At 43.8% G+C, this 26507-nt stretch overlaps 1 protein-coding gene across 4 annotated transcripts in view; it reads right to left on the bottom strand.

Moving 5' to 3' along the window:
* Window positions 1-26507, bottom strand: part of DEPTOR (DEP domain containing MTOR interacting protein) — an 86783-nt gene that overhangs the window by 4194 nt on the left and 56082 nt on the right. For 3 of the 4 annotated variants that reach the window (XM_080582041.1, XM_080582042.1, XM_080582044.1), the window contains 4 exons: window positions 20923-21108; window positions 20174-20308; window positions 16802-16872; window positions 16056-16160 (listed from right to left, as the gene is read on the bottom strand). In XM_080582041.1, coding sequence (XP_080438167.1) covers window positions 16056-16160; window positions 16802-16872; window positions 20174-20308; window positions 20923-21108 — 497 coding nt within the window. Of the gene's footprint in view, window positions 1-2520; window positions 15525-16055; window positions 16161-16801; window positions 16873-20173; window positions 20309-20922; window positions 21109-26507 lie in introns of those variants that run through there. The other variant, XM_080582043.1, reaches the window with a different exon arrangement.

Raw genomic sequence — 26507 nt, 5'->3', positions numbered from 1 at the left:
CAGCATCCAGGATGGGGAAATGAAACACGGTGCTGCTTTGTGCGCTTTGGCTATCACGAATCCTGCCCCAAAGCAGCCAGCACAGTGAGCTGCTCTCTTGGTGGTGTTACAAAAGGAGTGCAAAAGAGAGAGTACCCACAAACCAGCCCAGCTGAGTATGTCAACCCTCTTATTATCTTAGGAATTTTCTTAAGGCAGCTGGTTTACAAAATTTCAATGATTTAATGCTGCATTTATAAAAACACATTTCAAAAAGCTCTAAGTGTTCAGCTCATAACTACAGCTGCTAAGGGCTTTGTAACTATAAACATGCACAATTTCTCTGTAGCTTTCCACACGTCAGTAGCTATAATAGATAATAAACCAAAGTTAAAAGAGTCTCAAAGAGCCTTTTATTGCTCATTTCCTCATAGCTCTCCAAGGAGCCTGACAGGAGATAACCATCCATTTTTATCCCTCAAACTTCAAGAAATGACAAAGCCCAGAAGAAATTCCAACCATTTTGTTGGTCAGGATGTAGTGATATAAAAAACACGTAAACAGTAACAGTTAAATTAAGTAACTCTGAAATGAAAATACTTAATTACTTTTAAAAAATTACATTAATAAACATTTATTGTTAACTATTTCTGTTTCCCACCCTGACAGAAAACAGCCCACAGAATTATGGATAGGAGGAAAGGTATGTGTGCCTCCATCTTTCTGTGGGTTTTCACTGGCTCACACAGAAGATTTAACCAAATCCAGGTGTTCCCAGGAAAAGAAAAACTTCAGCTTAGGGCTTCAATTTGACCAGAAAGGATCTGGAAGCCTTCTGCTTAAAGAAGTCAGCAAAGATGTGTCGTGCCATTCCACATCAAACTGAAGGCGGCGAGAAGAGGAATTATAATTATTGTTACCACAATGTTTACTGGCCAGAATGAGGATTCTGCTCTACTGGGAGCTGCACAGTCCTTCCCCCCGTGACTGGTTAGTGCTGTCTGCCCTCCGTGACAAGCCTGGGCTGCCAGCTCATGCTTGGTCTTGCCAAGGCAAGGTGAGAAGGATTGTGAGATGCTCCAGGTGGGTATCGGAGACCTGACAGCACAGCTTGGAGAACAGTAACGGGCATGAGCATGAAATTGCACAAGTTAAGACAAATTATTTAATAAGGAAATTATTAAATTAAAAAATATTTAATAAAAAATATTTGATAAAAACATTGCATAGTTGTCAGTAATTCTTACCTAGCTGCCTGCTTTAGAATTGCCTTAATATTTATAAATGCTACTGGAATATTATGTTAGCATAGGCTGTTAGGCTAGGTTCCCAAATATTCAGAGGCTGTGGTATAGGCTTCAGTCACCCATCCTTGTGGAGCCAGGCCTTGATTTCTGGGCCTTTTACGATTTAATATTTTTAAAAATCCTCACAGAAATGATTTATTTTTTGAGGTACCCTTTTTAGAGGGCACTGTGAAAGATAACCAGGAACTAGAAATTCCACCGCTGTATTTGGCTTAAGTGAAAATTGCAAAGTTCTTGGGAAAAGTCCTAAAAAAAACCATTTAAATGTACAGACGCAGCGAGTGTGACTGCAAATCACTGGTGTGGCTGCAAGCAGCAGCCACACGGAGTCCACAGATAGCATATCTCCCAACAGTCAGATAAGACTGTGATTACAGAGTCACGTTAACTGGACATCAGTCTAAAAGGAAAGCACAGCACGAAGGGTTTGGCTCAGAGGATCCGCACTCTTGGGTGCCTGCCCCACGAACACCAGACTGTGCAGTGACGCTTTAAAGATGGTGGCAGAGTTGCTGTTTTTCAGCAGCGCTGGCATTTACCCCCTCATCCAAGCAGTGAGGGGACCATGCCGGGTCTAAGACTGCAGTTCAGCAAGGCCCTCCAAGCACACCTGTGTTTCCCCCTTCCTTCCAAGTGCAAGCAAGTGGCAATGTTTTGAGGGCCGCCACACACCAGCAGCTGCCCTGGCACCAGGCCCACTTGTTTCCATCACAGGTATGACCGGGCCTGTATGTGTGGCAACCACACAAATGAAAACCTTCACGTGGCCGAAACTCTTCATACGGAGAGAAGAGGGATACCCAGCTCTGATCTCGGGCTCCAGAGCAGCCAGGATTTCGTCCCTGGGCCCTGCCCAGGCCTGACGCAGACCCCTCGCAGATCCCTTCAGGACCAAGGTGCTCCAGAAGGGATCAGCGCCTCGCACAGAAACATGCAGCTGCTGGGCAAGCTGTGTGCTAGTCAAGTCCAGATTTGGCCCTCTGCTCTGCTCATAAGCACACGGATTTCCATATCGGATAGATTAGGACATTCTGGCTTGATTATTATTTCTTCTTACGATCTGAGGTGACACCAAAGCCACACAGATAATTTTTTCTTTGAGATGAACCATTCCCAAAACACATAGAAAATTGTGGGGTTTGGGTTGTGGGGTTTTTGTTGTTGTTGTTTGGCTGTTTGGTGTTGGGTTTTGGTTGGTTTTTTTTGTTTGTTTGTTTGTGTATTTAAAAAAAAAAAAAAAAAACCTTACCAGCATCAAATAGAAATTATGAATTCAGGCAAAGGTAGGAGTCATTTTCAAGCCTGGAAAATTCTCAAGCAATTTTCCTAAGAACTAAAATAAAAGCTTCTAAGTATAGCTTCTTTCAGACCTGCCTAAAGAAAAGTGTATTTTCACAATTTTACAGAACAAAATTTATACCAGAATTTACGATGTAACTATTAAAAAAAAAAAAAAAAGAGTATTCCAATGTAGGTGGGTTTGCTTTTCTTCTTGCTAAAGAAAATTAAAATCATATCCATTAAAGAAACAGCCAGCTTAAATTTCTTTTATAGAGATATCCTCAATAATTACAAATAAATGTTCTTTTTCATGTGCTGCTAATCCTACAGGGGCAAGGACCAGCTGGCTAGCTGGAGTAGCTCAAGCTTCTGATTGTTTCATGATGGCGTTCTGCAACTCGTTGTAATCTTCCAGAAGAAAAACTCTGTAATTTTTCTTCTTTACATGTGTAATTTGGAAAACCATGCATTTCCTATACGTAGTCTGCAGGAGAGACCTGCAAGATCCTCGCTTCATTTAAACCTCAGGCCATGCTGTCAGTATGCAGCCCTCATTACAGGCACCTGTGCAAACTGTGGCTGAAGGACAAAGGTTTTGCAATTATCCCTGCCCTGAGTGCTGGAGGCCCACCAAGCCAGGCTCTTCACGCTTGTCAACCACTTTTAAAAACTCTGGGCCCAGTTCTAAGATAGAAACCTTCCTGGTTTATTCCTGTGGTACGTCCACAGCTACAGCCTGTGAATATTACTAATCTGCTGAAACTAAGAAGGAAAAAGCAAAGCAAAAATATATATATATATATATAAATAAATATATATATATATATTCTTTACCATCACTTGCTTAAAAAGGCAATGCGTCTGCTTTGGCTTCTCTTGTTTTGCTGGCAGATTTCAGCGGAAGACGACTTCAGTGCTACGAACATCTGAAATTCAGCTTTCCAGCCTTCAGCAGGGAGGAAGGGGACCTCCAGGCTTCCAACATTTTAAAGGAAGAGCTATGCTTGAAATGCGGTTTCCCTCCCTCACACTGCCCCTGCTCCTCTGGGACTCCGGGAACTTGTGCTCCCATCCCCGCCTCCTGCGCACGCCGGAGCTCCCGAGCAAACAGATGGAAATCGAGACGTGCTTTTCAAAATCAGATTTTAGTATGAAATATGAAGGAGTTGCGAAATGAGGGAAAGTAAACACTCCCATCTAAGGCCATAATTTTGTCACAGAGGAACAAGAACTGTTCCACTAACTGTTCCACTTCTTACTGCAGTTGCCATTAAAAAAGCAGCTACTTACAAGCAGCAACCATGGAGGCTTGCCCTGTCGGTCGTTACACTGCCGAAATAACCCCCCTGAGCTAATTACCACGTTATCACCTCCTGGCTCACATGCAAAGCCAGGGTTTAGTACACAAAACACTTGGTAACACTAGCAGAGGATAAGGTTTCCTTTCCTTAGGGATTAGAGAACTAATCTTACTTTTAGTAGAAACATGGGGAGAAAAAAGGTTTATTAGGGGCTGGACCAGTCACTGTCCAAGGACTCCACATCCCGATGCACCAAACCTCCTCCAGCACAGGGGGAGGAGGACACGATGCGAATCCCGTGCTCCCCAGGGTGCTCCCGTCCCTGCTGCAGCCCGTCCTTCGCGCTGCCTTGGGAGCACCAAGCCAAAGCGAGGCACCGCTATGTTGTAAGCTTGTGCCAGCAAAAATAAATAAGCAAAAGGACTCGTCTCCAGGCAAAACAAGTTCCCTGATATGCCTGACACGGTTCGAGGAAGGAGGCAATAGACATGTATCTGGCTGGAGGCAGACGGAAGGAGGGGGGTGACACCAAGATGAAGACGGGATCCTCCGTGGGTGCACGTAGATCTGCACTTAGATCAAACTGCGCACTGCACAGCAGGTTGAAAGTGTCGGTGAAATCAATGGCAAGATGGATGTTAGGTCAGAAGGAACAACCCCGGGGAAGTCTGAGGCAGCAGAACAATGGTGGAGGAGAGAGGGCGCGGGGATAAACTTTTCTTACAGCCTTACGCGCACAGCCTTCGTCTGTGCTGCTACACGGGCTCTGCTTTTTGAGTAAGCAACCCACAGCCACAAAGCGCAGGAATCCCCGTGCTCAGCAAACAGCCCAGGCCACAGAGATGCTGAACTTGCTGCCACAGAAGAGCCCGGGACACACGACTAACCTCCTAAAGAAAAGCAAACACAGGCGGCACTGAAGTATTTGCTCCCACTCCAGTGATCTTTCCTCTGTCACAATGGAATGAGGAAAAGAGATGGAAATCAGAGGTCCTACATTTCTTTTTTTTTTTTTTTTTTTTTTTTTTAACTGCATAGCACCGTAAGGTTAAAGAATCAAGCAAGGTCCTTTTCAACAGAGCTGAGGTTACAGCACGAAACAGAATAAATTGCAGCTCTGTAAATATCTCTAGCGAATGTGTAATTGGCTGTGGAGTGGGGTGGTGTGGGAGTAGGCAAATATCCAGGTCTTGCATAAACACAGGATTTTCTCTCCAGAGGGATGCATTTGTTGTTCGATCTTTACACCAGTGTTAAGCTGGCTTTCTGTCCCAGCACAGGGTGAGAAACCGGTTACTAGCAGAGCGTGGTGCAGTGCACGGTAAAGAAAACCGACCACATTTATAGCACTGCAAACATAACCATGTAATTCCATGTAATTCTTGCTCTGCGTCTTGATCTGCGGCTGCAGTCTGGTACGGATGGTTTGCCTGAGCTTCACTACAGGCTACCTAAGTATGAATTTCTCTAGTGGAGTGTTTACAGAAAGCACAATCTTTTTTTTTAAAGGATCTGCATTTTTATAGTATTCCCAACTCTTAACTCTTAACTGAAAAAAAATAAAAATAAAAAACACTAATATAAAAATTAATTCAGACGTGTAAGAATTAGTTTTTCATTGATATCATTAGATGTCAATGAGCCTCATCACTGGTTCAGGTGGCCTTTCCCTCCCTCCATCCCCACCGATGGGAGTCAAGCAGAATTTAGTCTTTTTTTCACTGGGGATAGAAAGAAACCATTGCTGTACACATTCCTCAGATACAGCACACAAAATAGAGGGCAAAAACAGCCCACAAGAACAACTTGCGGCTTTCAGTCTCCATGCAAGTCTCAGCCCCGCAGAGTTGAGTTTTGCCAGCTGAGGCACGGCGTGGACAGACACCAACAGGGCAAGGTCTTGCCAAGGGAATTGCCCACGCAGGTAAATTAAAGCTACCTGTAGATACCTGCAGGGTAATAAAAGGTAGGGCCTGACACCCTGAAATGTAAATATTCCATAACTCAGGTACAAGGGAACAGGGAAATACAGGTCTCTACTTCTGGTGGCCCTACCTGGGCGGCAGTGTTACGTGACTGACCCCACCTGAGTCCAAGCAGGAGATGCCCATGCGTGAAGCCGAGCTGGCCTGAGCCACAGCAGCAAAGCAGACCAGTGACTGCATGCTTAACTTTACAAGTATTTTTATTATATGGTGTAAGTTGATACCTACCACGGAACAACCATGGAAATGTGAAATAACTCAGACTGCTGAAGGCGGCTCTGGGTGAAACACTGCACTGGTAGCAGAAGGACAGGAGGTCTTAGCTTAGACATAGCTTCTTTTTATGCTTTGCTGGACCTTTACGTGTTCTTTTTTTTCACAATATATCTACACCTATTCTAGAGATATAGCATAGATGAACTATAGAGCTAGAAGACAAACACACATCATGAATTAAGAACTTTAAAACTATCAATTTACTTGCAAGGTCAAATGTAGTTAGGCTAAGCTAACTGTGTGTAGTTAGTTTAGGTCCCATATCACTTAAAAATCTTCCCTAATCCAGCCTGGACCAGGGAGAGGCAAGGGCGGGCAGAGCTGTGCAGGGCTTCCTGAGCACCCTGCGCTATCGGGAGCGCAAGGAGCACGAGCGGTCTGCGCCACTGGAGACAAACAGCTGCTCTCTGTTTTCACGGACAACAGTGCGATTGTTTCGCCATGTGTTTGACTAGCTAAACAGAGCCCTGGCTTCAATGCAACATGTTTCCCCGATCAGTCGCTTGCAGCAGTAGAGGAAGCCAGCTTACGTCTCGAAGAGCAACAAGAAAGCGTGGCTAGGAGTGCGGGGAAGGCGCCCACGTCCCCCAAAGCTCTCAGGGCCGAAAGCTGCCGTGGCCACGGTGCTGTCATTGAAGCACCGTCTGAGGACCCCTTCAAGGCTTCAAGGGAAACGGGTATTGCCACTAAACCTCATAAAACAAACTGCTTTTAATTCTCAGTCCAGAGCAAAAGCAGTTCAAAATTTATTAAGCTTTTTTTTTCATATTTTAGCCGCTGCAGAAATCCAGTAGTGGGTTAAGTTGTTCGAATGAGACTACCCTTTGGAGAGCCTTGGCTACCTAGGAGTGACCTGCAAGAGCCTAAGAAAGCTCGAGCAAGGGTAAGATCACAGCTGTTCTGGCTGGCACTAAATCTCGCCATTAAAGAGGCTATAGACCCTGCTGGAATTTGGAAGCTGTATCAAAACACAAGCCCAGCACTGTTTCACAGCGCAGCTGAAACCAAGACTGCTTTCTCCCCTTCTGAATGGATACAGCTGTAAGACTTCAGAAACAATCAAGAAAGCCCTTTCGTAAGCACAGGGCGTTCAGATATCTGGTTCATCCTGCCATAAAACCCCACTTACTCAAAAAGGGGTTTTAAACCTACTTTTTATTAAAATAATTTGGCTAATTTTAAAAAATCCACTGACCTCCAATTATGAACATGCAGGCAATTTTTTTTTTTCTGAATTGTTTTTGCTGTTGATGAAAAGAAGTCAATGCACAGACGCAAGTACAGTAGGTCACTTGTTGCCCAACAGCATTTTAGGTGACCAACCTACAAACAAGGTCAGTTCTTATGGTAATTCCACCCTTGGGAAGGCAGAAGGAAGAGCTCTGAGATATCACAAAACTTTCTACATTTGCATAAGATTTCAGCTGTTGTAAAGAAAAAGAATCATATTTTATTGCCCAGTAAAACTCTCCCACTGCGTTAAAAGAGTCTTTAGAAAAAAATCACACAGAGTTACTGGAAATATAATACCATTTCATGACATCTGTAGGCCAAAATTCAGATCTGCGGTATGCCAGTGCTAAAATTGCATTCTAAAAGTTTAGGGAAAGAAAAGGTAATTCACTGTTAAAGATTAAATTTGTATTCAAAAAGCTAAACCAGCTCCGTCTTTTGTATTTCACACAGGAATTCCCACTACCTTAATTCTTTTAGTAGATTAACAGTTTCTCCATAGTGACTAACATGGTTCCTGTTCTTCAGAAGCAGGACTGAAAATCAAGGGAACTGAGAATCACAAAAATAATTTACCTCTGTTTTCATTTGTGTGGGGTAGTTTGCTGGAGTACTGCTCTGCCCTTCTGCATGGCAGCAGATCTTTCTGCTTATATTTCAGGGTATGACCTTACACACGCAGCATTTTGATTTCTTTAACATATAACACAGTCCCTGAGAGCCACAGCAAGCATCTATCATCTAATCCAATAAAAAAAAATCTTAAAACTTTTTTTTTATATAAATATAATTTAATTTATGTCCACTGACTCAGAAGAACAGAAGCCCATAGTCCATTGCAGTGAATGCAGTCCTGCACCCCATCTACTTGGTAGTGACCATCCATTCAGAGATATCTGTACGTAGTGGAATTCACCCAAACATCCAAAACAGCTTCAGCATGAATACTGGAGCCTTGGTTCAAGACAAAATAAACCTTAAACAACTGCGGGGGGAAAGAAGCAAGGCAAACCAAGGAAACAAGCAGAAGAAATGGAGTTCCACCAAGACAAGCAGGAGGGCAGGTTGCAATTTTGACATGTCTGAAGACTGCAGGAGCTTTATCATAGCTTTAAAAGAACCTGAGTGTCGTACCTGAAGTCTAATGATTTATTAGTGCAAAACAGAGTAAAGCAGAGGAGGATTTTGGTAAAGACTAGAAGAGACCAGAATAGGGTAGCAGTGGAAAAGGAAAGCCTTTAGCTAGCCCCAGAACAGTTACAACCTGGGCAGGGATGGCAGGCTCGTATACCACAAAGAAAGTATTAATGCAAACACAAATTCATCACCAAAAGGAGGAGGGTGGCTTAGAAAGAGAGCAGTTGGAGAAACCGAATTTCAAAACTCAGTGGAGCTGTGCAGGTTTAACACTGCTGCACAGGAGTCTCCCTATCTCGTCTATAAATTTTGGCTCTGAGACTGGGAAACCTAGACCATATGCTCTTAATCACAGCCCCTGGAAACAAAAGGAAACTTTAACAGACCTGGAGGGTTTTTCGTTTGTACTGGTACCATAATGGATCCACTCATCAATTTTTTCCACTGTTTCAGATTTGTTGGCATTGTCCATCTGTCTAATCCCATGTACAAGAATATCTCTGTATTCTGGTAGGAAAATGGTTGGTGTAGTTGCACGGAGGGTTTGTGACAGGGTAAAGAAGAGAATCCAAACCCAGTTTGTCTTCCAGGTGGCCACCATGGGGCAGGTTTAACCTGCAGGGCACTGTCAGAGTGTCTCTACAATAGTCTCTTGCCTCTCTGAGAGGTCCACAAGTTATACAGCTCCCACTAAAGAAGAGGAATAAAACACCAAGTAGCCAGTGCAGTGACGGGGCGGAAGAGAGACTGATTAGCAGCTCATCAAATCCTGCACTGGGATTCCCAATGGCAAGGTAAAAGGCGGATTGCCGAGAAAACTTCTCATGATTTCAATCAACCTAAAGACACCGTGCTAACGCAAAGGATGATCAAGGCCATAAGGACTCCGTTGTTGCACTTGTAGCATTCTGCAGTGAAAGCAAAGGAAAGATTTGCCAAACCCTGTCTCCTTTTGGCAACCAGACAAAGTTCTGGCAGTGACACACAACGCAGCTCCCCAAATCACATCTTCCTTCATTAAGAGAAGCCCTTAGCTTGGTGAGAGGGCTGAATTCACAAAACTCTCAGACAAAAGGAGATGTGCGAGATATAGCCTGCTGCCCAGTACTCATTTTAAAAAAGAGTTTGCTGCTCCTAAAACGCTCTGTCCAGCATTTAACTGCAATTAATGGTACTCGAAGGCATTTACTTTGTGCAAATGGATTCCAAAATCCGTGATGGCTCAATTAGACCTCTTGAGTCCCACGTCGTTTCCATGACCACACAGTGCAGTGCTCAGATGTACTCCTCAGGAAGAGAACTGTGTTTCGATCATATTTTTGCAAGGCAATAATCCTGGTATAGTTCAATTACCAAGGTTTTAGGGTAGGTCCAACCTATTTAAAAGAGGTCATAAAAAATTCAAGACCTGCTCAATTAGGTTAACGAAACGCACCCAGTGGAGATGGGAACTTCAGGACAATTACAGATGCGTCACCTCAGCTAACTCCTTGAGCAAATAAATGATGACCGCAGACCAAAATGAGAAGGAAGGCACAGAGTAGGCAAATCCAAGCACAGATTCATGCTTCGATCAGGAAAGCATGCTGTTAAACAGTTGTCAAGGACAACCAGCCACTAACCCATTTTTCATGTCAATGGCAGAGTTGAGTATTTTCACATTCACAAATATTTGATCTCTTCCAACCTCTGTTGAATCATCACGTTACTAACACAGCTGTTTCACTACATCTTTTTTTAGTCTTTTAGAATAGATATTTGCCAAAGACTAAGTGGAAAGAAAAGCACCCAAAATGTTGACCATTATGTTGTTACTATGTTCTTAGCATGTCCCAACTAATGGGACAAACCACTCTTCTTGAGCATGACTCGCGAGATATTTGAGGCTATTAGGTACCATCCTCAGGTCACTCTCTCCATCTCTGTGCTCAATATTGGCAAATAAAATCTGAGGATCTGTTTACAGCTGCATAAAGTGAACACTGAGCCTACAGCCTGTTCAAATTTTCTTTGGTTTCACAAAACAGGAGTAGATTTTATAGCAAAATATAAATCTGATTCTTTAAAATTAGATTTCTCTGGAGTCAAAGTTAGGTGCTTGAATACAGCTACCACATTTCCATGGAGGAGAATGGACCTTTATTTTACAGTTTATAATTAAATATGATCAAAAATTGAGACACTCACTTAGGGAGACATGTTTGAAACATATATACATCTATTTTCAAGCACCACACTAGTGGCATTCATCACATGCACATTTAGCTCTGCTGCTTCTCTATTTATGGACAAGCTATGAAAGCAGTTTGTCAGCAACTTTTTTTGAGTGTTCATATTACTAAATACACTCATTCTGAATTCACTCTAATGTAATTATCAAATTCAGCAGCTAGCTGATAACATGGCTAAAGGAAAATACCAACCTGCCTCAGTGTTTTCATGCTGTAATTGAAAACAGATGGCAACTCATGTAATTTATGCTTTTCTACAATCAGTAACATGTTGGGATAAGATAAGAATTCTAAGACTGAATTGCATCTGCTTCAACAACACCATATGCTAGTGCACAGTATAAATATTTATCCAAGCCTACTTCATCTTCTCATTTAAAGCTCAGTCACATGAGATAATAAAAGTACCCTTTGGATACCTTCAATTAGCACTGAAGCATCTCCCCAGTGCTTTAAAGGGTTAGAGTCCCAGCACCAAACACCAAAGTATCTTCCCTTTCCTAGACTTCATCGAGAGGTTTAAATGGCAGCATGTTCATTGTACCTTATTTACATAAGTCCCTATCTTCAAGCTCCCGCTAGGCTGCCGTCAGGAATTACAAACAATTTTCTCACTTGTGATGTCCACGATCCTCCACTTTTCCCGCTATTCTGTAGAACATTGGAGATTGGCCACAGCCATAAGTGGGGTATTTTTTTTTCCAGGGGGAATAAATGTTCTTTGAGGGTTTTCAGACTGGTTATCTTAAACAGCTAAGCAATCACCAGGTTTGAGGTCAGATTGGCAAGGACCATGGGTTTTGCATTTCTCTGCAGCACGGGATACATTCAACCTCCCAAGAATTTCACAGTTCAAATTTCTTGCTATTGCAGGAACTGAAAACAGTGGCAATCCCTCTGATATCACATGGTTTTGATTCCCCACTCCCTCCCCAAAGGCTGGCACCTTATAATGTGTAGCTTTTAGTTCTTTATGTTGCAGGCCTATAATATTTCGTGATTCTGGCTGTATTTGGACTCTGCGGACTGATCAGATAGTGCCTATCTGAGTGAGTGATGGCCTCGACAGCCCCTGACAACAATTACGTACCACGAAACAGTGGCTACTCAACAGTGGTTGAGATTTGGCTCTTAGCCTGCTAGTGAATTCATTTGACAACCCAGAACTGAAATAGTCATTTGTGAATGTAAAAGATGATGACACAGACAGAAATTTATGAGGCTGACCTCCTCGCTCTGCCAGCTTTTAAAGATCATCAGGAGAGCAGAACCAGGCTGAAATGATGCTGGCTATATCCTGCAATCCCCAAGAAAGGATTGGTTCTGGTGACCAATCACTACATGGTCCCCAAAGCCCCCTGCTGCTAACTGAAATGAAGAAGAACTGGAATAGGACAGAAAAGGTTGAGTGGCCATTGACAATGTGTATGACACAAATACCTTAGGTGTAACAGCTATATATGTTAATTTGTTCACGATCAGTTTAAGGAGTCAGATATTCTTCAGCATTCTGCAAAGGTTAGAGCTGGGCACTGGTTTCTCCAGCCGAAAGGAAGAACAGATAATCAGCAAAATTAGCAATTAATTTATCTCCTCCCTAGGCCTCGCACCAAGCTCGGTCTGCGACATTTGTTACGCTCTGCTGCAGTGATGTCACACTAAATAACAATGTGTAATGTCTAACGAGTTTGAAGTCAAGTTGTGTAACTTTGCAAAAACACTTTTACCTTAAAAACAGAAAACAGTTTACAGAATAAAACACTGAAAAAGTGGGACGAGATTTTTCCTGACAACAACTGGCAGTATTTAGTAGTGTCATTTGCAGAGACCTGAATTTTGCAGCCAGTCAATCCGGAATATTAAAGCACCCTTGGAACTTCTAAACCCTGCTGTTCCTGTCTTCCCTTCTCAGTCTGCTGACGACAGCAGACAGCAAAACAGAGCTACAAATAACTTGGACGTACGCATCGCAACACTGACTCCTTTCATAGCCCTGCGTCGCCTCCAGCTTCTGCTTGTTAATGCGCTTACAGCCGTAACGATCCTCCAACGCTGCCACAGGCGACTGCGCTTCAATGAACCAGCTCTAAAAAGACTTTAATAAAGCTAATTGACAACATATTTATTAAATTATTTGTTCAGCTGCAAACCTGGAACCCCAAGCTGTAAAGGGTAATCCTATTTACTAGGCCCAGAAGAGGTATCGAGATTCAAAACCACAAAGACAATACTCTCTTGCACCTCTTACGCAGACTGAGCTAATAATTTTCTCAGAATTAAATTGTCTTAAAATTACCCCAGAGGAAGATGTCGCTGTAACGAGGTGGTGCGTGCTGCCATGCCAGAGGTGGGTATGCATAACGGAGACCTGGGCATCCCAGTCACTCCACGCTCAACCATTGCGTGCGGTCAAGCGCTCCATGACAAGCTCATTGAAATTTCTACTGAGGCTTTCCATTCACAGAGCTTTGAAGAAGGCCGGGAACCCAGCCAAGTTCAAATTGAAAATGAGACACCACAGAATCCTTCAGGTAGATTGATCCTGTAACGTTTACTGCTTTATGTAATATACAGTGGGGTTTTAAGTGCACAAAATGAGGTCCTACAGTGAGATGGTATGAAGCAGTCCTCTTGCAACAATTTGTCCAGCATAATGCAAAGATGGGAATATAATGCTCTCCAAGAGAGATAAGTGCAAAATCACAAGCTTCACAAATACAGACACTTCCAGAACTGATTACACTGGATACATCTCCTTGGGAGGAAAAACCCTGCTGATACTGCCAAGAACTTTTCTACAAACTGCAACGCCAAGCTTTGGCTCTTCTTCAAATTCTTGCCCTTTCATCATAGCCAGCTTTCCTTGTTAGCACTTCTTTGGTGTAGCACTCAGAGCAGCACTGGCAGACAAAAGCCTCCTACACCAGGCCACCAGAAGTTACCGCACCGCGGTCTATTTTCAAAATGCTCCACCTGCAGCTTCTACAGGGGGAAAGGCTTATTTTCAAGGAGCTGTCACGGCAGAGCCTGTCATACGATTCCTTGAAATCTGCCAGATTGAAGAGTGCTGTAAACAGATGGATTAAGTGACATAGATTTTAAAAAAATTCAAATACTGCACTAGAATTTACATACCTATTGCCATGGGAACACCTCAACACATACATAAAAAACCTTATTTTCAAAGGAAACTGGCATATCTTCACCAGGGGCTAAACGTGTTCAGCATTTCTGAAAGCAGGGCACCATTTTTGGTGTCTAAGCAAGGACTCTTCTAACATATGGCCATCATGTTTCATGCACAATTCTGTTCTGAAAAGGGGTTTTGTGTAAGGACAGGACCTTTGCAAATAATCAGATCTATCTTTTGTGCAAATTCAGGGCAATATATCCCAGTTTTGCTGTCTAAAATACCATTTACTCCCACTAGGACAAGGAAGTCTTACATTCTTGTGTTGTGAGTGGATCAGATAAACCTGCGTAACCCCATCAGAGGACGTGAGTGCACCAAGAGCAGGAACGGAAGACACAAGGACACAGTTTGGTACACAAAACCAGTTTCAGAGGTGCAATACAAAAACAAAATAAACAGGCTTAACTCAAATGTCCTACTGCATAGTTGCAGGGCTGTCAACACAAAGGCAAAAGTAAAAACAAACCCAAAGCCCACTATATTCAGCTCTAAGCTTCGAAGTTCAGAAGTGAAAACTTTAAGATTATATATGACGCTACAGTGTTATTTTTACAAGTCAAGTTTCAGAATAGATCTACTCTACTGCTGGCTGCTAAATTCTGAGAGAAGAAGATACTGTAAGGTACTAAACTCCCAACTTCAGAATCTAGAAAATACACATGCATAAATTCACTATTTTTAAATTTCAGTCCTGTATATTTTAGGCAGGATTACTTTTCAAAAACAATACTCTTCCTATAAAAATTATAAATGGATATTATATTGATGTATTGTATAAAATCCAGCTCCCTCCGGAATGGAGCTGGTTGCCAGCAGGATGTGTCAGGTGCTGCCTGTACCAACAGGCTCTGCAGCCTTCTAGGGCTTTGGCTGCCCTTCCTCAAGGGAAGTAAATGTTTCAAAGACAGAATGTTCTTGCTAGTTTCATAAAAAATCAGCAGCCAGAGGGGAGAAACTCTTATTGTATATTCACTAAAGAAGGAGCCATGGCATATCCCACCAGCACCGTGCAATGGGTAGGACAGGTGGCATATGCTGGGTGGGTGGGAATCCATGGGTGAGCATACTGGGAATGGCAGACAGATTCTAGAAAGCAGGATAAAATTAATAAATGAATTAATTAATACATTAATGGGAAACTGGGCTGCTCGTGGAATACACCTGAAACCTTCACTTGTGTTGTTATGATACAAGAAAACATGACGTAAGCTGCTCTTTTGCGCCTGGCCCACTCTGGACACTGGAATAGGTGTAGCAGCTAGTTTCCTTTTCTTGCTTTTATGTGTTCTTAGCATAATGCTTTGCTTTTATTTTTCCCACTGTACAAGAGAGTGACTAATTCACAGACACGATCCAAAACAGCAGGTAAGTCAATGGGCCCTGCATTAGCAGTACAAAAGCCTTCACGTGGAAATTGTATTTATTTATTTTTAAATCATGTATGAAAGCATTTCAACTCTTTATGAAATATGAGTGTCACACATGCTTCTTTCTAAAATGTCTTGAATTTTAACTGCTTTACAGTGACCAATGGGTTACACTAACTTCATCGTGAATAGGTATGCCTGGCTTCATCTTCACATGTAGGCAAAGCGTAGAACCTGCGTACAATTTTGCAATAAACTACAAATAAACTGCAGAGTAAAGGGGAGGAACGCTAGAATGTGTGCAGAGCTGGAAGTAGGTGGAAATAGCAAAAACAAGCAAACAAAAGAAACAAAAAGAAAAAAAGATCAAGAAAGTAACTTGGAAAGAAGAGCTGAGTTTCACATGAGAAAGGGACTTGAAGACATCCCATCCCTGGAGGTGCTCAAGGCCAGGCTGGATGGGGCTTTGGGCAACCTGGTCTGGTGGGAGGAGTCCCTGCCCATGGCAGAGGGTTGGAACTGGATGATCATTAAGGTCCTTTCCAACCCAGCCCATTCTGTGATTCTATTGAGAACCTCTAGGACAGAAGACAAGAAACAGGAGGAGGGCAAAAGGTAACTGAAATCAACAATTAGAAATGCCTGAAACTGAAAGACACTCAGCCCAGGAAAGAAGAGCACCTCCCACTGCCAAGTGTAGGCAGCCCAAGACCTTCAATTAGAAGCCCAAACATCCCGGTAAAGCATCCCAGTTTGACCACGCACCTTCATGCCAGCTGCAGCCGCTGGCCCGCTGGGGTCCACAGCCTGGATGTGGCAGGGCTTGCTGCCCCGCACCACGAAGCCCCAGCCAACCGCGTCGCCGACGATCTTGAAGGAGAAAAGAAGGAGGTGAGCACTGGCCCCACGACACATCTAAATGGCTCAGGAAAACTATTTTTTAATTCCAACACATAGTAATGAACACTGTGTGATTATATTTTATCAAAGCCTGCGTACAGGCCGCTGTATCACATATGGGAAAGGCACTATGTCTTCTGGTTTCAGTTAATTTTTTGTTAAACTAGGAGGCTGCAGAAGGCAAGGCTTTCAATGACTACGTTCAAAACTGTCTTTTCAGAAAGGCTTAAAATTAAAATTTCTGTCCCATCGTGGTCTAAGAAAAAGTATGCCTGAGTAGAAAACTTCAGTCTGGGTAGATAATCCATGCCTACAGCAAACACAGTACCAGGAGCACAGAGTTTAGATGAGTTTGTATAATAAAAATATTACTGGCTTTATGTAATTTCACACCCTATTTCAGTCAGCAGCACTACGCTGGCAGAAAGACAGGATAAACAAGTGCAGAATCAGACCTGAAATGTGTGGAAGTACTGATAACGGACTTCAGGATTTTAAAGTACAACCCTTAGCAAATGCAAATAAGCTCTAATAATCCCTTCAGAAAATGTCTGTTTGGATTACCTTACGCATACAACACACAGAAGTAGAGAAAAATACCAGAGACGTACCGTAAAAGTTTTTCTGACATATGGGGCTCCGGGCATCAAGAGCTCATCGGCAGTCACTGGTCTCTTTAGTACTGTAGGGGTACATAAATGAGTATTCAATATAAGCATTCCTCTCAAGTTTTTCCTAATAAATAAGACAAAATGTTGGAATATGCTATCTTTTTGGTGCCAAATCCCATACGCTCTTTGAAGTCTTGAGGTCTTGCTTGAAAGTAGCAGAAGAGCCAAAGAAAAGACTGCAGAATAACTCTGAGCACCAATGATGAGATCTTCGGAAAACTGGGGTGTTGAGGTAACAGACTTTGATGTCTGCAACTGGCATCCCCTAAACACTACCACGAACTTCAGAAATGGCTGTTCCTGTGTCCAGTGCAGAAGTGGCCAACCTCCCTGGAACGAAGCATCTTTTCTTGCAGGCTCCCTCTGCACTTTGTGTGCTCTCTGCTATTTCATCTGACTCAGTTTGGAATCCTAGAATTCAGTAACAAGAAAATTCTGAAGAAAGGTTATATTACATACAGGAAAGCTTGGTAACCTTTCCTCCATTGCCCAACCCAAGAAGTGAGTCTTTGTCCCTTCTGAATCCCCACCTTTTCCGCCAACTTTTTTTTTATTGCTTGGGGATGGGAGGTGATTTTCCCTGGAAGAAGGCAGGGAATGTTGGCATTGTCATGCAACATTGCTGCTGTTTGGTTCAGGTATTATCCCAACAAAGAGGTTTCTGCAATTGTAAGCACAGATATCTAATGCCCTCATATCCCGACATTCCCCGCTACTTTTCTATATTATGAATTAATTTTCCCCTGAACAAAGTAAACGCAATGTTCTGTCAAATCAGATTGATACCATACTGTATTTTTCTGTCTGTCAATGCTTTACAACACAGAGGGCAATGGGAAGCTATATGTTCTTCACTGCATTTGCCTGCTTCACCTTTCAAATTATGACTGCTCTTCCTTTAGTGATAAATGATTTTCATGATGTCTGCCTTTTAAGTCACAGGTGGAATATAAAATTTCTCCCAGATGGTATTCTGAAACATTCATGAATTTCTTAATGACGCTCCTGGGAGCAGGAAGAATTCTAGCACACAAACCAATAAGCATTTTTTTTCTTTCCCGTGGATTTTGACAAGCAGTCATTTAGCCAGAGTTACACTTTTCAGAGCATGCCTGTTCAACTTTAAAAACCTGGATCATTATGCTCAGTCAACAAATGAGAATCAGATAAATCATCCACACAGGACTCCCTTGCATGCCACCCTTCATTATACCCTCAGAAATTTTGTTTGATGATTGTTTTCCTACATGACTGGTCAAGTCATGACCTGCTTTTTTTAAAAGTCTTTGCCTGCAACAGAACTCAGCTGACAAGATGCCTGTCTTCTGTTTATTACTATACAATTCAGCAACATGCTCTGGTTCTGGATAGCAGGAAATTATTGGTGAAAAAAACCACTTTATAGTCCAGCAGAGGTTTAAGAATTCCTCCGTAACATTTACATCTGACAGCCTTATGTTAACCTCTGCAAGATGGTGTGTGGATCTGTAGCTGTGCTACGGGAGAAATTACCCTAAGGGAAGTTGTGTTTAAAAAAATAAAACAATAATTTATGGAAGGGCAACATGAGCCTATCCTTTTTCTTTCAGTGTTGTGTAATCAGCTGCATTAAAATTAACTTGTTCTCACTGCTCATGGGTTGACACTTGGTATATAATCAGAATCATAAATGAATGGAATGGCTGGCATACTTCAGATAATGCACACGTTTATGGACAGCACATGAATGCTGCTTTATCTGTCCCAGAAAATTTTCCAGGATGCAATTATGGTGTACTGGGGCCAAGGGCTCACCATACCAAACGTATCAGAGCATTTCTAGGTAGTATACCTGAGAGATATTTTGCCAAGGTACAGTACTGTGGCACTTTTCATAGAGGTGCAAACGTGTGGGAAGGTGGCATTGAGCACCCTGCAGCAGCTTACTCTGAGTGTGCAATGACCAACAGCACTGAGAGCGCTGCCCAGAAATGAACAGCAGGTCTGGTGTATGGGGTTATGGCTTCTGGTCATGCAATCACACTCAGTCCCTCAGCTGATTTTAATTTAGACCCTCGTCCTCAATTCCCAGCAGAGCTTAAAGAGAGGGAAGGAAATGTGCTAACAGCAGAAAGAGTATGTCCCTGTAACTACACCTGTGTTTCTGATGGCCACTCTGCACAACTGGGATGAAATGCACTTACTCATTTCCAGAGTGAATTGTCAGCGTTCTGAACAAGACTCACATAGTGCTTGACGCACTCTCTAGCAGTCATTTAAAATGCCAGCATCCCTTTGAAGGAGAAGCTGACAGTCATCCACTGAAGCCTTCCGCAGATGTACAATGCTGCCCACACCATCAGCAGGGACCCAGCAGCCAGCTCCTTGCAGTGTGCTCATGTCTGTGCAAGACCACTGCTTTTCCACCTCCCTTTAGCAGGTTGTTACAGGGCAAAGCAACCCCCTCGCATGCCATGCACAATGGCATAGGTGTCCCCTCCTCCAAATGAGCAATAATCCCAAAAATGATCCCTTGCCCATCAGTTGTACACACCCCTCTGCCCAGAGCAGAACTGGGAATTTATACTAAATCCGAAATAGTAAGGAGCACAAAGGGCAACATGGACTTTGAACTTCAGGGCTCTTTCTGAGGGAAATAGGGAGGCTGAAACAACATCCATCCCAGTCTGTTTTCCCCTTCACAGATGTACAATAAGAAACAATTTTAACCAAGCTGTGGAAGAATGGGTGTGTTTAACCTTCCGTCATGGGATAGGAAATCCTTTCAAAAAGAAAATAAGCTTCACCACTACTTTTACCTTCCCAAACAAACCAGTGCAAGACCTAAACAAACGAAAACATTGACATGGTCTTTGACAGGCTCAAACAATGCTTCCTCCGGTTTTCGATGCTGCTGTTTTCTGAGCTGTGCTATTTCATAGTGGCCACTGGACAGTTAAACTCTCCCATGACTTACGCCGAAGGAATGTCTCGAGGAGGAGGCTTGAGTCGGCCCAGGGCTTGGCAGTGCAGAGGCGAAGCTGAGTCTCTGACTGCATGTCCTCCTCAGAGATAAATTGCAGCTCCAACCACAATTATAGGCTTGGTGCAGAGATTATGGGAGGCAGACGTCTGGCTTGCATTCGGCAAGACCTCAGGCTGGGTGATGCTAACAGTCCCCCCCGGCCTTAAAAACCCACGGTGCTGTGAATTTTTAATCTATCCTTGAAAAGATAAACCTAGACGTGACGTTAGGCATTCCTCACGTCCCCTTCTCCCCAGACAGATGCCGGTGCCTGTCGCCTGTGCATCAGAAGCGACGCCGGTGCTTACCAGATTTGGGGTTGCAGAGCACGGGGGGGCTGCTGCTGAGCGTCGGGCTGCTGCTGAAGTACCCGCTGCTGCCACAGCTGCTCATGCTGCTCCTCCGCACCGCCGACACGATCTTTATCTCCTTGGTGGGACTCACTGCACGGCCCGAGAAAACACAGGGAGAAAGCGAACTGGCATCCATTATTAAATGAGTTTCTCCAGGTTCTTTAAGACACTAAGCCATGCTTTCACCTTCCTATGGGGTAAGCGTGTTGTACACAGAAGGGTCACTGCATGAGTATAACATCATAGCTAACACGACAGCTGAACTGCTCCCGTTGCAGGATTTTCTAGGAGGCATTTCAGTATAGAGAAATAAGTTTTTCTACTTCCCATTTATTCTTTCATTTCCTGCTTGATAGCATTGTATAGCAAACACTGCAGGATCCCTTCCCCTCATTTTTCTCAAAACCAGCATAGAATATATGGCAAATTGCTCTGGGCTTAGGGGGATTTAAATCCATTCTGTTTGATCGTGGACACTAATTTTTGACCAGAAAGAGAGCTGTTATTTATACAGGAGCAAAACCACCATAGAGAGCTACAGATTTGGTAAACTGAGCGAAAGCACAATCCCTGTGAACAGGGATATGTGATACCCTGTGCTTTTTTCAGATAAACACTGAAATCCCTCGCACAAAAAGGATGCTAAAGGATATTTAGCATCCCATGGAGTCACTCTACAGACAGCAGTAGAGTTGATGAGTCACCTGAGAGAAAACTGGTGTGTTTTCTGTTGTCATGGTTCTGCTTGCGCAGGCAAAAGGGGCTGTCGTGGCTTTCTGGCATCAGGCGCGACTTCTCAGTGAGCAGCTCCATTAACCGCCGCCGCCGGCGGAAATTCATTCTGCACTGGTAGAGCAAGTTGCTGTCCATAAAATGGTGCTTGTTGGACACTGGAAAAAGAAACAGATAGAGGCGATTGCTTGGTGGGACTGAAATCTAAGCGTACCTATCTGCCACGTGTGCCCTCCCGTGAGGAACAGACACTCACACCTCTTCCCTCCCCGCTGCAGACTCAGAAAAGGGGCAAGGTGGCCAACTTCACACGGGTGGCTTCAACAAGCACGTTTCTATGGGGTCGGTAACACAGCAGGAACTTCAGCGGCCGCAGCTGCAAGGCATCTTTCAGGGCACCTTGATTAATGGCAAGCACTCCTTTTTGTCGAGTGGAAGTGGAAGCACTCCATCGCCCTGTGACAGGCCGCGTGACGCCCCTCTCGGTGCACGCCGTGTGCCACGCGGAGCTGTGGTCACTGCACACCAGCCTGACGTCCCTCCCTCCCCTGAGCTTTGTGCCTCGATCGCAGGCGGCCCTGAGAAGCTGGGGCCTGCCTGCCTCCGTCAGAGCCACGGGGCAGCAGAAAAGGGAGACCTGTGTATTTCCTCTGTCTTATCCACCACAGACACGGTGTCCCAGACACTTCCTGCATTCCGCTTCCTCTCCTTTGCACGCATACGCAAGGTTTGGGAACAGGCACCTGGCCAAAAATCGTTTCTAACGTAACAAGCATAAGTCTTAATTACTACCTGTTTTGACACTGAGAGCAGATCCCAGGTTGCTGCTGGACTGAGTGTGCCCACAGACTGCAGCCCGGCCGCAGTGTCTGCGTGGTCGCTGTTGCTGCTTCTCAATAGTGATGGAAAATGCAGCAGTTGGACCGAGCTCTGTGCCAGGTCCCTAAAGAGCTCTGACTCCTGCAGGGCTGGACTGCAGGAAGCTCTCCTGAGCAGCCCCTGCGTTAGCACTGCAGGACCCTAAATAGCTGCAGGAGACGTTTTGGCTGCATTCTCCCCGTCTTCACTCAGCTCCTCTGATCACGTTCCACAGAAATGACTTCCCGCAGCTGATCTTTCCCGTGAAGGATCTACGTTCTGGATTTACCCCGTTTAGAAATTGCATTTCTTCCAATATTGAATCACGAGGACTGGCGGGCTGTATGTATTTACATGTAACGTCTAAACAACACCACAGATACGCGCTCAGACAGCAGCCAAGCCTGACGCTTGGCGAACATGACTCAGGCGTTCGGCCTCAGCCTCTGCCGCAGGCACTGCGCCGGAGCCTTGCTCTCAGCTCTGCCTGGCACCTGCGGTCCAAAAGCAGCAGAACCCAGGGTGCTGTGCCAGATCTGCAGCCCTCAACATGCTCTTTGATCTCATCCCTTCTTTCACACCCCTCAACACACTCCTTCTTCCTCTCACCCCTTCTGAATACCTTAGTTTTGTAGCAGGAGCCTTGCATGATAGCCTTGCGAAAAAGGCTGTATTTAAACATGCACTTCCTCTGTCTTTTGACACCCGTGAGCTGGAGGAATACCCTCAGAGAGCCCAGACACCTTCTGCAGCAGCTTCTGGTCTCAGAGACCATATTCATTCCAGGGAAGTGAAGTAAGTTATCCTTACTTCCTTAGAAGAGGCCAGCCTAGCCGTGATGCTCAGGGCTCAGCCCTCCATACGGGCACCGAAGCTGCCATATGGGGTCAGACGGTGAGTCCCTCTTGCGGAGAAGCCTAGAGAAGCCAGTCTCTTGCTTGCCTGGGCCACTGCCAGAGATGGGACACTGCACAGATGGACCTTCTGCCTCTGGGACACGGGGAATAATCAGGACACAGGAGCTTCATGAACTGCATGTGCCTGTGCCCTGGCTGCCACGCCGAGCTTCTGCCTTGACTCCCACAGCATGGGGTAAGCTGCACGGCATTTTGCGTGGTGCTTTCCTCCTCCTTTGAAACTCTACCTTTATTTTTTCACGAATAAAGCAGAAAAGATGTGCCAGGCAGCCACAGTGCTTCAGGCACCATCTACACAACAGAGCGCTGGTATCTGCACTGGGTGATTCCCTTTGAGAGCTTCAGAAGAGCCAGTGCCACTTGGTTTTATTCAGCTTCATTGCGGGGCTGAACCTGTTGTTTCCTCAAATCAGCCATATGCAGCCACATGGCTTTGCTAAGTCCCATTTAGCACCGCAAGCAATTCATTCGTGTGTCCTGACACCTTCATTATCGCAGGCACACACTGCTGCTGCGCTCATCGCTTTGGACATATATAGCATGCGGTACTATTAAGCAGCACTCGCTAACGATCACTATTTTTGAAGAACTGAAATAGAGGAGGAGAGATCTGGAGCCTTGCCTACATCCACAAAAGGATTTGCTGTCTGAGACAGAATTAATACGTTGGTGTTCCCAGGCACCACTCTCGTTTTCAGACCACCGCCGCAAGTAAAAGTATTCTAGTAATAGAATACCGCAGGATTAGAATAACCTGATGCAAATACAAAATAAATTAAAAATAAATAAATAAGAACACTTCATTTTTTTGTGATGACATCTTAAAGAGTTCACTGAAACTTAAAAAGAAAAGCACTACTTAGTCAGCATGCTACTGGGGTTCATAATCTTAAATGAAAGGGGGCCCCACAAATACTCACCTGGAAGCAGAATTACTAACTGTTTGCCATATAAGAAATACCATCATGGTTTCTGATTCAATTTAAATATTATGACACTACAGCTCTTAAGAAAAACAATTCTGTTCTGTTTGTGCCGTTAACTGAAGTGCCCTGACAGCCTTCAGAAATTATGATAATCAGAGATCAACACATGCTTGATTTGCAGGCACCATAAAGCACTCAAATTCTGGACTAATTACTGACCATGAAACCACAGAATATAACCGTTTTATACCATGATACTGGAGCATTTTAGAATAACAATATTCGTTTTGACTAAATATTGTAACATTACATGCTTACAATAGTGAAGCTTAGGTCTTAAATGGAAGTAACTGTCTTACTCCACGGAAGGGTGAATTTTTATGCGATAAATGAAGACAACTGTAAAAGATAAGAACAGTTACTGTATGTTGTAGAATACTTGTACGTGATTTGCACGATGAATGGCTTGTAGCCCCAGTGCTTAGGACAGGTAGTATCAATGCAGAGTTTGGAGTGCTCGCTGATTTTCATAGTTTAATTCTTCATTTCTCCTGATAGTCCACATTTCATGTGAGGACGTTAGAACAACATTCTCAGTTTGCGAAAATAATGTATTTGTAGCACCATGTAACTTTATGCATATTCCTTGACTAAAAGGTAATATTTATGTACATTTAAGGAGAGGCTTAAAAAAAAAAAAAACAGGCATACGTAGCTCAAACCACCTCATTGTATACATCACCAAATAAAATATCACACCAAAATTACTGGTGTGACCTATGGGACCTTTTTTTTTTTTTTTTTTTTTTGAATCATCAACTTTCTGACTTACTCATGATATAGGATGAAATGTCAAAATGTCCATGCTGGGATTCTGGCTGAGTGTATTTGGCATGTTGTGAAAAAAGGGATGTCCAGACTACAGATGAGAAGAGGCTGAGGAGGGGGAAACAGGCACCAGTGCAGGCTGTCTCTGACAGACTCCTCGGATGGAGATGTGCATGCCCTTGTCCCTGAGGAAAGCAGCTGACACAAGTCACAAGTATGTGACTACTGGGTACCGAGCACGCACAGAAGTTGGTTTTGTCACACTGTACACGACAGCCAAGAGGCAGCAGAGCAAGCAGTGTTCATTTACCTGCTTCAACAGCCAGCATTTTGCTGAAATCAGCAGAGAAAAGTGGGAGTGAAAACATTTTCAAAGCTGACAGCAGAAAGCTCAGAGGGCTGCACAGACTTGCTCAGGAGGGATTTCTTTAAAGGTAATTCAGAGGTTGTTACCTCGAGTGTTGACTCAGAGCTGCAGCAGATAAACTTGTCGTGGCTGACAAGGCTCGTGCTTCACGTCCCTGTGCCTCTCGTGGAAGCTGCTCCCTCCAGATAGGGACTGACTTACCTACTTACTCCTCAGTTAGCTCACTGCCCTTCACAATGCAGCACAGAAAAGCAAACCCGCACCCATTTCGGTTTGTCTTAAAATGTCAGGCTGTGGCTGGCAAGTATCAGGACCTGTTTCTATACATGATGAGGGTGATGTTGTAAAGAGGAAGGTGGGGTGATTTTATGGGTTTTTCATTCCAGTTTAATTCACCAGTGCTCATGTGGCAACATGTTCACGTTATGATGTGCACTTTATGAAACAGGGAGAAACTGTACCAAAGAGCATACGGTGACTGGCAACCTCCAAAATCATAAAAATGCACAAGGGAAGTTCTGGTCCAAGAGGGAAAGGCATGAACTTTAACTCCAGGTCATGGATGTCAAGTTTGCAGGTATAGTCACAACCCACCAGTCTCATCTCCCACATACACAGGACACAAAATTTCTCCCAGAAGCAGAACTAAAAAATTACCTTCTAATCTCACAAAAATACAGGTTACTTTTACTCTAAAGCAGCCTGTAATGTCTGCTTTACTCTTCCCCTCATGAGCTGTCCCCATTACTTTCCCTGCCAGGCAATAAATGCTAAACTCAAGGTTGAACGTGTTTAGCTTCTAATCCGTGGACTTCGTAACACCTTTGTTGGAAAGTTACATAAGGTCTTGTCAGAAACCTTTGTAAAGAAGTCTGTGAAGTTATGGAGCCAACTCTCAAACATCTTTGATCATCTGAATAAATAATATCCCTTAAATTCAGGCTTATTCTTCACCCTTCCTCCAGTTCTCCTCAGAGCTTCTTTATCCTTCCTAAAATACGGATCTCAGAGCATGCTCATCGTTCCTCATTCCTCTTCTTTTACTTACAGTTGTCCTTTTGTACATCTCAGCCTACAGTAATAGTTACTACAACCATACTGTGCTAACAGTAGGGGAACCATTTGTGTAGGTGCCCTGTGTGTCCTCCTTCCCCTGCTCAGCATTGCATCATACCAACGAACAGGGCTGGTATTCTCATTTCCTAGGTGTACTACTCTCTATTCAGTTATATGAACACACACCTCTTTTTGGATGATGACCGACAACAACAGGTTAATTTACAGAGTCCAATTATTTGTTTGCTGCCTCATTTATCCATAGAGTTTGAAAACTTCGTCAGCAAAGCTTTTAGATGATCATTCCGTATTTGCTTTACTGTTAAGAAAAGAAAACTCAGACTATTTATTTTGGCATTTCTCAGACTGTGAACACCTAATGTTGCAACTTTGGCAGTTCTTGTGCCTGGCTGCTTCACAGTTTCTGTCCAAATATATGAAATATAAACTGCAATGTCCACGCAAATCTTCTTTCAGCTTCCGATTCTGCCATAAAATCTTGGGAAATGTGCAGGGCTCAAACAGCCTTTTCTTCTGCAAGGAGACTGATGCACAGCAGAGATAAAAATATTAGCTTTACACTGATTTCATGGAACTGAGGAGGC

This window comes from Anser brachyrhynchus (assembly GCF_964034855.1).
Source record: "Anser brachyrhynchus genome assembly, chromosome: 2".
In the NCBI taxonomy this organism is placed as follows: domain Eukaryota; kingdom Metazoa; phylum Chordata; class Aves; order Anseriformes; family Anatidae; genus Anser; species Anser brachyrhynchus.
The sequence above is the reverse complement of the archived record's forward strand: the minus strand, read 5'-3'. Positions and strand labels throughout refer to the sequence as shown.